This window comes from Nansenia antarctica, assembly GCF_963989245.1.
Source record: "Nansenia antarctica genome assembly, chromosome: 14".
Taxonomy (NCBI): Eukaryota; Metazoa; Chordata; class Actinopteri; order Argentiniformes; family Microstomatidae; genus Nansenia; species Nansenia antarctica.
The window spans coordinates 24,302,889-24,315,855 of record NC_137684.1 but is presented as its reverse complement, the minus strand read 5'-3'; the positions used below and the strand labels follow the sequence as shown (position 1 = coordinate 24,315,855).

At 42.7% G+C, this 12,967-nt stretch overlaps 2 protein-coding genes across 2 annotated transcripts; both read left to right on the top strand.

Moving 5' to 3' along the window:
- Positions 1-668: 668 nt before the first annotated feature.
- Positions 669-6,210, top strand: LOC308170165 (cytochrome P450 2F2-like). Its single transcript, XM_080544926.1, has 9 exons — positions 669-849; positions 1,361-1,523; positions 1,950-2,102; positions 2,226-2,386; positions 2,854-3,030; positions 3,482-3,620; positions 4,104-4,291; positions 4,467-4,608; positions 5,317-6,210. The coding sequence occupies exons 1-9, from the start codon at positions 688-690 to the stop codon at positions 5,508-5,510; spliced, it is 1,479 nt and encodes a 492-aa protein (XP_080401052.1). The 5' UTR covers positions 669-687; the 3' UTR covers positions 5,511-6,210.
- A 408-nt stretch (positions 6,211-6,618) lies between these two features.
- setd6 (SET domain containing 6, protein lysine methyltransferase) lies at positions 6,619-12,901 on the top strand. The gene is made up of 9 exons (XM_080544951.1): positions 6,619-6,744; positions 6,999-7,088; positions 7,255-7,399; positions 7,611-7,752; positions 8,312-8,506; positions 9,273-9,396; positions 9,621-9,801; positions 10,366-10,508; positions 10,804-12,901. The coding sequence occupies exons 1-9, from the start codon at positions 6,718-6,720 to the stop codon at positions 11,128-11,130; spliced, it is 1,374 nt and encodes a 457-aa protein (XP_080401077.1). The 5' UTR covers positions 6,619-6,717; the 3' UTR covers positions 11,131-12,901.
- Positions 12,902-12,967: the final 66 nt, after the last annotated feature.

Genomic DNA, 12,967 nt, shown 5'->3' with positions numbered 1-12,967 from the left:
AAGGGACATTAACACAGCTCAACAGGGTGGACAGTGACCGCAGGGACCAACATACAACCTTAATTTTTTGTACAAAATTGTGAAAAAAAATATTAGAATTATATTTGATTCAATAGATATTGCTCAGGAAAATTAAATAATAATAACATATTTGGAAATGTACAGTATATGTTTTTATTAGAAAAATGTATTAGTTACTTTTTAGATTGAAGTTGAATGAACAACACTGGGGACATGGCAAAATCCCATTTACGTCTTTAACCAAAGCTTTTAAAATGTAAAAAACAACAACTTAGAAGCCCATATCATTGTATTCATAATAAATAACAATTGACTATACATGAAAAAACGAATGGAATTAGTATTTGTCCAAATGTAGACAAAATACAACATGATTTGTTCTGGGGACGGAAAAGGCACCCTATAAAAAAAATTACCCTTCAGCTTGCTAAAAGTATGTGCATGTCAATGAATAGACAGTAGGCTACAGTGGTTAATGTGGGGTAATATAACCAGGCTATCCAATTTTATGGAGAGTGAGGACATGATACTGTACTATCAATGGAACTGAGCAACGACATGGTCACTAGGCTACCAAGGAACCCTCCCGGGTGAAGGTCACATGACAATCTGCTGTGGTGTTGTCCCGCTGTGTGCGGGAGCAGAGTGCAGTGGGACACAGTCGTCATGCTGGGCTCTGTGATCCTGCTGTGGCTCGCCATCTGCCTCCTCTTCTACCTCCTCAGGACTCGCAGGGCCACCAAGTTCCCCCCTGGTCCTCAACCCATCCCAATATTTGGAAATCTACTGCAGCTGAACCTTGAGAACCCCATTGGCGACTTGGAGAGGGTAAAGTGGAATATTTCATGATAAGACAACATACACATGGCAACGTCCATTCCTGAGACCCAGAAGAAAAAAGGTTTTGACGTTCTGATTTTTGGGGGGATACTTTAAGAACATTTTATCATATGTCCCTTGTAGTACACACCGGGTCTTGGTTTGATCACAGAATATAATGATGTAATGTAATGATTGCATTCATTTTCATGTGGATTTCTGTAAAAAATATTTTCATTTCATGAACATTATTGCACTCTGTTTGGAAAAAACCCAAAGAGTCATTTGTGATAAGTATGTGTATACAGTGTATCATCTACTCTTTAAATAAAAACGTTGTTTTAAAAAAACAATTAAAACAACAGCAACAACTCTTTGCATCTATTTCTAAAGTGTCATTGCTGAGTAAATCATTGCTGATGACAAGAAAAGAATCGGCATGATAAAAAACGTTTCTCTCAGATTCTCTCAGATTTTGGGTAATACAATCTGTAACATGAGTGTTTCTCCATTGGAACAGTTGTCAGAGCGCTATGGGAAAGTGTTCAGCCTCTATTTTGGAGGCAGGCCAGCAGTGATTCTCAACGGCACTCAGGCTATGAGGGAGGCGCTGGTGACCAAGGCTGTTGACTTTGCTGGACGGCCCCATGGACTCCTCCTCAGCCACCTCACACAGGGCAAAGGTACGGAGGACAACAGACCAGCTCACTGGTACCAAATAAAAAGGGGCAGTCCCACTCATATTTTTCATTTTATTGGACAGATATAGTGAAGAGAGACAGGAAAGTAAGGAGAAGAAGGGAGAGAGGGCATGTCAGCAGGGCATGGGCCGGAGTCGAACCCATGCCGACATGGGCATATGTGTGCACTGTAGACCGCGGCACTAGACCACCCCCAGGCCACAGCAATGTAACATTTTCAGAAGAAGTTCAGAAAATGATCATTTGTGTACCACCTGAACAATAAGTGATTCAAAGGAAAAAGGTATCTTATTATTTCTTATTGGTCTACTCTAGACAAAAGCATTAACATAACATGCCATGGCTTGACATGGGAGCATAATTCACAATATCACACTACTTCCTGTCTGTGTGTATTTGCCATTCCAGGCGTCATCATGGCCGACTATGGGCCAAGCTGGAAAGAACATCGTCGATTTGCCCTCATGACCCTGAGGAACTTCGGCCTGGGAAAGGAGTCCATGGAGGAGAGGATCCTGGGGGAGATTTCACATGTCACTGCATTACTGGAGCAGAGTGCTGGTACATAGTTCTACTCCTATGCAAAGCAGGAGTGCTCAGAGTTTAAAAGGAGGAATATGTTTTGGTCACACTTGAAAAATGAAGTTCCTCTTATGCCTGTGTATTGTGAATTGTGTGTTGTAGGAAAATCCATCGACCCCCAGACTCTATTTCACAACGCGTCGTGTGACATCATCTGCTCCATTATGTTCGGAGCTCGATATGAATATGACCACGAGTTCTTTCAGACCATGATCAAAATCATGGCGGAAAACTCTAAGATTGCCAATGGACCTTGGGGCATGGTATGGAACAATGTCTGTCTTCTTGATTCAAAGAAACAAGACCACATTATGACTTCTCAGACACCACTTTCTTTAACGCATGATAGAATCGTGATAAATGGTCGATACATGGTTAAAGCTGTTGTTAAAGATATGTGTGTGACACATATTATGGTCTGCGCTTGGTTGGCTGGGCCGGGTGTGCTGGTGGTGGGTCGGGTGTGTGGGGTGGCTGGGGCCCCCCCAGGGGGGGGGGGGGGGGGGGGGGGGGGGGTTGGGGGCCACTGCTGTGTGCTGGTAGGCAAACTGGTAGTAGTCGCTCTATGAGTAGAGGGCTGCAAGGGGATTTTCCTGGCTGCACAGTGTTCAGGTTTTTTACCTTTGCCTGCTTGCGGCTCTGTCATCATGTGAAGCTCATCGAGTCACATCTTGAGAGGAACAAAACTTGATTTGATTTGATCACGTCACACGTGTTTTACTCTCTGCAGATCTATGACACCATGCCGTTGCTCAGGAGACTGCCCCTGCCCTTCCAGAGGCCTCTGAGAGACTACCGCACCATCCAGCTCCACGCCCGGGAGATCCTGGAGCAGCACAGAGCCACCCGCGTCCCATGTGAGCCACGAGACGTCATAGACAGCTACCTGGACCAGATGGACAAGAGGGTGTGCGCTCTGGATTAGTGATGATCCACTCTGGCCTGCAGGGTTGCACATTCATATTCTGTCCCAGCACCACCACTGCAGGGTTGCACATTCATATTCTGTCCCAGCACCACCACTGCAGGGTTGCACATTCATATTCTAGCCCAGCAGCAACACTTCTATTATACTAATGATTAATATCGTGATTGGTTGAATCAGGGTGGTAAATGCGGGGGAAAGAACAAAAATATGCAACCTGGGGGGTACCCCAGGATCTAGTTTGGACCAATTATATAGTAGGCCTAGTGGTTGGCAAAGACTGTCCAGTTGAGTAACCATTGAATAAGTGGAAGTTTACTTCAGAGGTGTTATAGAAGTAGCCTACAGTCTCTCACAATCAGCATATTTCTGCACACATCTATGTACTGTATAATTCACCAGTGAAAAATTCCTTTATGCTTTGTTTCCTTAGACAAATGACAACAGCTCACCATTTGATGACGACCAAATGATTACTCTTCTGCTGGACCTCCTGTTTGCTGGGACAGACACGACGTCTAACACCATCCGCTCCACCATGCTTTACCTCATGACCAATCCTGAGGTGCAGGGTGAGTCAGTAGGCTACGCCCTGGCCTGTCACACAACTACTGTATATATATATTAATATTCTTATTCTGAATTATCTTCTCTATCGTGTGTGCACTGGTTCACTACCCCTCAAGAACAATGTTGGGATTCGTTATTTGAAAGTGACAGAGATATGATTCTGAAAGTAAAAGTTACAGTTACTGAAAAAGTAACTAATAATATTACAATATTTGAACACAGTAACTTGTTCTATTACTCCGTAACTTATAAAAGTTATGTATTACTGTAGTGCATAGTCACCTTGTTACCCGCAACACTGCTCATGAATTCAAAACGAATAAACTCATGTTAGAAATCTTCTGACAGGAAAGTCCCTGCTGTATGCTTACACCACCAAATCCACGAGGGGTGGTGGTGAATAATTGCACACTTTAGCGAGAGGGCTAGGGAATCCTAATTCAGTGTTACTCAGCAACTGTTCCTTCTTTTGTCTTTGTCCCCAGAGAGGTGCCAGCAGGAGATTGACGTGGTTCTGGAGGGGAAAGCCCAGGCGTCATTTGAGGACAGACACAAGATGCCCTACATGCAGGCAGTGATCCACGAGGCCCAGCGCTTCGCCAGCACCCTGCCCCTCAGCGTGTTCCACTGCACCACCAGAGACACTGAGCTGATGGGCTACCAAATCCCCAAGGTGAGGCTTGGGTTACAGTCGGCCACCTACAGCTCAACTTTCTAGAACTTTCTCTCCCCACCAATAACAACAGGTGTTTCCATTGACAGGGATTGTATGTCCAATTCTACCCTTTTACCTCTCGTTTTATTGTATCTCATTCTCAATGCCTTTCACCCCTCTCCTCTCACTACAGGGAACTCTAGTCATTCCCAACCTCTCTTCTGTGCTGCACGAGGAGGGTCAGTGGAAGTTCCCTCGTGAGTTCAACCCTTCCAACTTCCTGAACGAGCAGGGAGAACTGGAGAAGCATGAGGCTTTCATGCCTTTTTCTGTTGGTGAGTTCAGGAATATCAGCGATCATCTTGGCACCTGTGATTTTATAAGGTTATGCATTTAAAAACTCCTGAATCAGAAACATAATTCCTCCAGTTGTTAGAATCAGAATCAGAATCGGTTCTTTTGATTGACTGCTCCAAGGAAGAGGAGAGATGTTTTCTATTGCACAAGTGGAAGTTTATTGAAGATCACACGTATAGAGTACAGAGTATAGCACCTTAACCTGAGGCGGTCTCAGAGGAAAGGTCTGTCTAAGTGTTCAAATCATCACATATATATTTTCATGAAACTCAGAGTCCTTCCCCTTTTGGCCACTATGATGTAAGAGCTGAATGGCCTATTAGAATGTTCTAAAACTATGAAATAGAGTGTTGTCTTGTGTTAGACGTGAGAGTTTCTTATCGTTCTTACAACACCTGGATTCATGGTCATCAGACACGTTCCCAGACAGTAGCTTACAATGGGTCGTATGTGTTCTTAGGATACAATACTGATAATGTGCATATTAAAACAGGAACACTGATAAGATATGTAACATCATGACTAAGCAGCTGGTGAATGAACAATAGGACCTTTGAAAAAGAAAACATCCTAACACAGTCCTTGACTGGATAGTGAATCATCTCTGTGTTTGAGTGTGAATGTGCAAAACAAAGTTTTGATTTGAATGTACAGTGTACATATTAAATCTGATATTCATGTTTCAGGGCCTCGTATGTGTCTTGGGGAAGGACTCGCTCGCATGGAGCTCTTCCTGATTATAGTGACTCTGCTGCGACGCTTCCAGTTTGTCTGGCCTGAGGACGCAGGGGAACCTGACTACACTCCTGTGTTCGGTGTCACCCAGGCACCCAAACCTTACAACGTGTCTGTGAGGCTAAGAGTCCAGGCTGGGTGCTGAGGACTCTTAAACTGTACATGAATTGATCTTTTATGTTATTTTTTATATAGAAGTAAAAAACAAGAGACTTGGCAAGCTGTCTCTCTACTCAATTTGTAGTGAAACACCCATAAACAATGGTGTGCAAAGAAAAATACAGATTGTTTTGTACTGATGGACTTTCTTTAGTCAACATACTACTTTCATGGGAGATTCCTATTTGATGAGTGATTAGGAGAGTACAATTACTACACTGATTACTGGAATCCTTTGATGTGAGAAGATAACACAGATACAGTGTGAGGGTGAAGGTTTTTCTACAGATAGCATAGAGACTGATAAGTAAGTGGGACAAAAGTGAAGGCGCGACATTGTTGAAATTGGCACCAAAGTTGGACCAAGGTTTTGTGTTACATTTCATTCCTGTCAGATAAGCTTGAAATGATCTATATTTCTCTATACACTATAAATGGCCCATTCGTATGACGGATTGTGCAGAGTTGAATCATAAAGTACAGGCACGACAACATACAGGAAGCTGTATGTGGATGAAAGGTTATGAACCTGTGTGCTAAACCTTCTGCTTAATGTTAAATGGTCATGATGCATGGTATTTTTGGTTTGAGTGACATAATACTGCATTTTGTTGTCTGGTACTTGTACTCTGCAATGACAATAAAGTTTAATCTAATCTAATCTAATAATAAAGATCAACATGAAAAGCAGAAATATGTATCAATGTATTCCACCACTAGAAATATGAAACATGAAGGCAAATAATAGCAATGAATATACACATATACGCAATGGTCGGCTGTAAAAACATGGTTTATATTTTAGTAGCTCGTTTATGTTAAGTAAGTAAGTAATAATTATATACAAAACATAAAAATGTATATTTTAGTTTTGGGCACTCCAATGCTCCACCCTATTTTTTTTTCTTTTTTTGATTTTATTAATAATAAAAAAACTGTTTAAATATTTTTTCACCACCGATAACTTCAATTGAGGCAGTTTTAACATTGAAATCAGACAGATTATTATGTTATGTTTACGTATCAAACAAGTATTCGCAGTTATTACTGCGACGTGACGTCAGACGTGCGACGGCACGTGTTTTGCGGAAATGAATCAACACATGTCAACAACAAAAATGGTCTAGCATCTATTCTGTATCCGTGAATTTTACAACCCGATATAAATTCGATCGCGTAGTCTTTTGGACAGAATGGCAACAGATACTAAAAGACTCAAGGTTTGGTTATGATGTTTTTGCTCTAGCTATTTAGCTTGCCTCCAAATCTGTGATGATCTGCTTTGCCTCCTGTGTTGCCCTGCCATAACGCTAGTCAAGAAAGACAATATCAGCCGTAATTAGCTAACGTTAGTGCCGTTTTCCCCATTCATCGGTGATTTAGCTAGCCCGTATGTATGTGCGGTCCAATATTCACTCATGGGAACTGAATATTTGATCCTCATGACATTTTGTTGTTGCTTTGCTCCTTGTAGTTAGACGGCTCTTTAGACAAGTCTGCGGTGGACCCTCTGCAAAACTTCCTCCAGTGGTGTGAAGGGGTGGGACTGAAGTTGAACCCCAAGGTATGAATATGATCATGACTAGCTGCTCCTCAGGTTTGGACTCTGCTCTTATTAATGGCCAATACTCTACACATCTACAGGTGCTTTGTGAAAGACTGATGCTCTGTGGCTGCTGTGTGTGTGTTCGCTCATTCAACAAACAGTGTTTTGCCTCCCCCTGCTCCAGGTGTACGTCAGTAAGGATGGCACAGTGGCAGAGTACGGCATGCTGGCCAAAGAGGACATAGACGAGGGTGAGGTGCTGTTCTCCCTCCCCAGAGATGCTCTCCTGCACCAGAGCACCACCAAGGTCAAGGCTTTGCTGGAGAAGAGTGAGTGGTCTAAAGACGGGGCATCTCTCTTGTCGTTCTCTAGCTCTCTTTCTTTCTTTCTTACTTACTTTCTCTCCCTCAATTACACACACACACACACGCACGCACACACCACACACCACACACACACACACACACACACACACACACACACACGTGTGCATGTTTGAGCGTCATGAGGCGTTTCACCCAGGTGTGATTCCCCCTCCAGGTAAGGCGTCTCTGGAGAACACGTCTGGCTGGGTGCCGCTCCTCCTGGCTCTGATGTACGAGTACACCTGTCACCAGTCCCACTGGAAGCCTTACCTGTCCCTCTGGCCTGACTTCAAGGCTTTGGATCACCCCATGTTCTGGTAAGGAAATGCTTTGCAAATATGCATCCAGATGCCTTGATGTTTCATTATTCTGAGCTGAGTTAACTTAATCTCTTATAATAATAATAATAATAATAATAATAATAATAATAATAATAATAATAATATATATTTTTTTTTTAAACGTAAAAACATAATAAGTTAAAAACAAAACAACCTAAAAACATAATATGTTTAAAACATAGTAAAACTTTTTTTTTATAAATCACAAGAATGAACACAGGTTCAACAGTCAAAGGCCTTTTTGAATAAAAAGGTTTTTTAGGCCTGTCTTAAAAGAGTCCAGGCTCTGTACTGCCCTTAGCTGGCTAGGAAGGCTGTTCCACAGGCTCTGTACTGCCCTTAGCTGGCTAGGAAGGCTGTTCCACAGGCGCGGCGCAGCCGAGCAGAAGGCTCGGTCCCCCATGGTGCGGAGCCTGGTATGCAGTTCTTTATGTTTAGTTTCCGTCTGCTTCTCTGTGAAACAGCTGTACAAAATTGATCTGTATGTTTTTTTTCCCGTTACCTTATGGTCGTCTCTCTGGCATGACGTGTGCAGGGCGAAAGAGGAGAGGGACACCCTCCTGAAGGGGACAGGGATTCCAGAGGCAGTGGACACTGACCTCACCAACATCCAGAAGGAGTACACAGACATTGTCCTTCCTTTCATGAGCTTACACCCTGACCTCTGGGACCCAGCCAAGCACACACTGGACCTCTACAGAAGCCTGGTGGCATTCGTCATGGCTTACAGGTGAGAGGTCACACAGGTCAGACACCAGAATGGAAAATTATGTTTATTTATTTATTTTGTGTTGTTTCAATATTAAGAATGGAAAATAATTATTAGTACTGTGGATACTGTAATTTATGTATTCATTAATTTATTATATGATTTAAGTATTATTGTTCTCGGTGACGGATAGGGGGTAGGACATGATAAGCTTAGGCTTCATCCTACTGCCTTTCGAACAGTGATACTTGTACTTTTTGTTATTAGTTATCAGTTTTTTATTTTTAAATCATGGTCGAAATAAATATTCATTCATTCATTCATTCACCAGAGAAAGGCTAGGGTTCTAGACTGACAGTCACAGTACAGTTACACTTATTCATACAGTACAGTTACACTTCAATTGTATCTTTACCCCAGGCAAGTAGACGCCTATTCTTACTGAAAAGACAAGCACCTTTAGAGGGACATCATTCAACAGCTACCATTCATATTTGTCACTCATAATTGCAGCTATTTGATATATCTTGATGGTGAAAGGCATTTTGTCCTGCTTCGTTGTATGTTATCCATTTCTGAAGCTGTTGGGCAGCTGTTATGCTTGGAGTGTTGATAAACATGCCTCACTTTTCTATTCTGAATAACCTCACATAATACACTCCACATGTCTTGTTTCCTGTCTCTCTCTCTCCCTCTCTCTCTCTCTCTTTCTCTCTCTTTCTCTCTCCCTCTCTCTCCCCTCTCTCTCTCTCTCTCTCTCTCTCTCTCTCTCTCTCCCTGTCTGCAGTTTTCAGGAGCCCCTGGATGAGGACGACGAGGATGAGAAGGACCCCAATCCACCGATGATGGTGCCCATGGCAGACATGCTGAACCATGTGTCCAATCATAACGCCAACCTGGAATACACGCCGGTGAGAGGAACCCTCCTGCCTTTGTCATTCACTGTGTATAGTATCGAGTAGCCTGAATACAAGTAGAACAGTATACCCACTCCAAAATTCGAGGATATGTATTGCTTGGGTCATAAAATTATATATATTGTAATTGGGCATCTCACTATATGTGTTGTTTGACTCGTAGAAACTAGTGTAATGCAGTGATGGTAATATATGGCCCATTCTCTCTGCCCTGACAGGAGTGTCTAAAGATGGTGTCAGTCCGGAGCATCAAGAAAGGAGAGGAGGTCTTCAACACTTATGGTCAGATGGCTAACTGGCAGCTCCTACACATGTATGGGTTCTCTGAGCCGTATGACAGCAACAGCAACGACACCGCAGACATCCCCATGTCCAACGTATACAAAGCAGCTGTGCAAGGTGACTAAAGCATATCTCTGACACACACACACAGGAGATTCTTAAATTCGTCATACAAATAACATTGTACAATTGAATCAACACAAACAGGTGACCACTGTATCCTGGATTGCGGGCATCTCAGACCAAATCAGACACATTTCTAATGATAATACATTAGACTTATATAGCGCTTTTCTAGACACTCAAAGACGCTTTACAAACTGAAAAGATTATAAGTAGTAATAATAATAAAAAGAAACAAAAAAGAAAGAAAAGAAAGTATAGGGGTCTAATACATTTTTAGATGACTAAATCTAAGTCTAAGTGTCTTTGTAGGACAATCTACTCTGGATACTGCAATTACACCTAGATTTCGGACAGAGAAGCGGCGAACAAGCAACGCCAGCGTCCTCTCTCAACCTGCATTTTTTGAAAAGCTCAAATTTGTACCAAGGTTTTATGAAAGTCCTTGGATATAATTTTTAGATGACTAAATCTAAATCTAAGTGTCTTTGTAGGACAATCTACTCTGTATACTGCAATTACACCATTTATCTCATTGTTTTCCTCTTCCTGTCCCAGTAACCCAATCTGAGTCTGAACATCGCCTCCTAGTGGAGAAGTGGAGCCTGCTCTGTGAGATGGAGATGGTGGGAGACCAGGGGGTCTTCATCTTCGGCAAGTCCGGGTCCCTCACAGACACAGAGATGTACACAACACTCAAGGTAAACATTTATCTGATGGAACAAATTAAATATCCAGTCATTTAAAAAATGATTTCAAATCAGTAGTTTACTATTTTATGCAATCCTATACAGTATTAAAACCTTTATTAGAGTGCATTTAGTCCTTTGCTCAAGTACACATGTTACGGTACATGTGGGAAAACTAGGGTTAGGTGCTAGGGTTAGGGTTAAGGTTAGCGTTAGACATGCCAGCATGTACCAAGTCACCCTAGCACCTAACCCTAGTTTTCCCACATGTACCATAACATACACACCGCTCTCTGCCTCTCTCTAGATCCTGTGCATGTCAACGGATGAGTTTGAGGACTTCAGAGAAAACGAAGGCTGGGAGGAGGTGGAGGATGACGACGACGAGGAGGAGATGTTACGGGCTCTCTCCAACGAGGGCCTGCCCGGCCTGCAGCCTCTGTGGAGGCGCCTGCTCCACGGGGCAGCGCGCTTCACCCTGGACTCGTTCGGGGAGGCCGTGGAGAGGGACAGGGTGACGGTGGCGGACCGGGACGCCCACACTAAGTTGGGCAGCAGGCAGAGGAGAGCCCTGCAGGTCCGCTACGGACAGGAGACCATCCTACACAAGCTGCTGGACCTGACTAAACCCTGAAGCGTTCAACGCCACTGATTTCCTTCGAAAATCGTGTCAGTGCCACTCAAAAAGCCTACGACTCAGACTGCCAAAATAAATCTGGCCAGTGAGTGTTTAAACAATATAACTGACAAATGTTAACTCCTATACAGTGGGGGAAATAAGTATTGAACACATCAACGTTTTGTCCAGTAAATTTTATTTCCAATTTATTTCCAATTTCCAATTTTATTTCCAATTTAAATGAGCCTAGTGAAATTTGCACCAGACTTTGGTATTAACTCAAACAATCCAGACAAAAAAAAAATCGAAACATTGAAGTCCATATGTAAATAAAGTTATGTGTAATAAAGTGGAGTGAAACAGGAAAAAAGTATTGAACACACTAACTGAAATTAATTCAATACTTAGTGGAGAAGCCGTTGTCTGTAATGACAGCTTCAAGGCACTTTCTGTATGAAGTAACTAGTCGCCCGCAGTATTCAGGTGTGATTTTTGGTCCATACACAGATTGTCTTTAAATCTTGAAGATTGCGGGGGACCCTCTTGTGAATCTGGATCTTCAGATGCTTCCACAAATGTTCAATTGGGTTTAAGTCAGGTGATTGACTGGGCCATTGCAACAAGCTGATTTTCTTTCTTTGAAACCAATTCGCTGTCCTGCTGGAAGGTCCACCCACGTCTCATCCTCAGCATCCTGGTGGATGGCAGCAGGTTAATCTCAAGAATCTCTCTGTACATGGCTCCATTCATTGTTCCTTCAATGATATGAAGTCTGCCAGTACCAAGAGAGGAGAAACAGCCCCACACCATGATATTTCCACCTCCAAACTTCACTGTTGGTATAGTGTTATTCGGGTGATGTGCAGTGCCATTTCTCCTCCAAACAAGGTGTTGATAAAAACAAAAAAATGTTGGTCTCATCTGACCAGAGTACATGCTCCCAGTAGTTCACTGGCTTGTCCAAATGTAGTTTGGCAAACCTTAAACGAGCTTCAACATGAATTCTTTCCCCGTAGTGGAGTCTTGCGGGCTGAGCGTGCACAGAGGCCATGGCGGTGGAGTGCATTGCCTACTGTCCTTTCTGTCAGTTGTACCTGCTGCCTCCAAGTCTTTCTGGAGCTCTTTCCTCGTGGTCCTTGGCTCTTTGGCTCCTCAGAAGTATCCTTCTGACTCCCTGATCAGAAATCTTGCGAGGAGCTCCTGTGCGTGGCCGGTTGATGGTGGAGTGATGTTGCTTCCACTTATGGATAATGCCCCCGAATGGTGCTTACTGGAAGATTCAGAAGTTGTGAAATACAGCTGTAGCCAATTCCATTTCCATGTTTTACAACAATCTGGTTGTAAAGGTCTTGAGACAGCTCTTTGCTTTTACCATCTGGCACCGTGGTAACAAAAAAAACCTTTATAGCCCATCAATATATTCTAACCCAGCTGGCATTAATCAGCACATATTGGAGGTAGAGTTGCCTCCTAATTAGTTATTTTTTCTAACATGAGTTAATACCTAAGTTTGGTGCAAATTTCACTTGAATAGGCTCATTGGAAATACATTTACTGGACAAAACGTTGATGTGTTCAGTACTTATTTACCCCACTGTAAATGAGGATATTTCTATATACTTCTGTTGACCACAATTTTCAATCTTTCAAGTCTTGTATGGTAATATGAACTTCCGCAGCTGTTGAGTGAACTGGCTACTCTTGACTGCCACTCCTTGTACCCTATGTACACCTGTTGTAATGTACAGCCATTTGCCAGTAGTAAAAATGCACACGTTTTCTATAATAAAACATGGACAAACAGCCAACCGTGTCGAGACATTCTTGAAATGAAGGGAAAAACACAAAAATG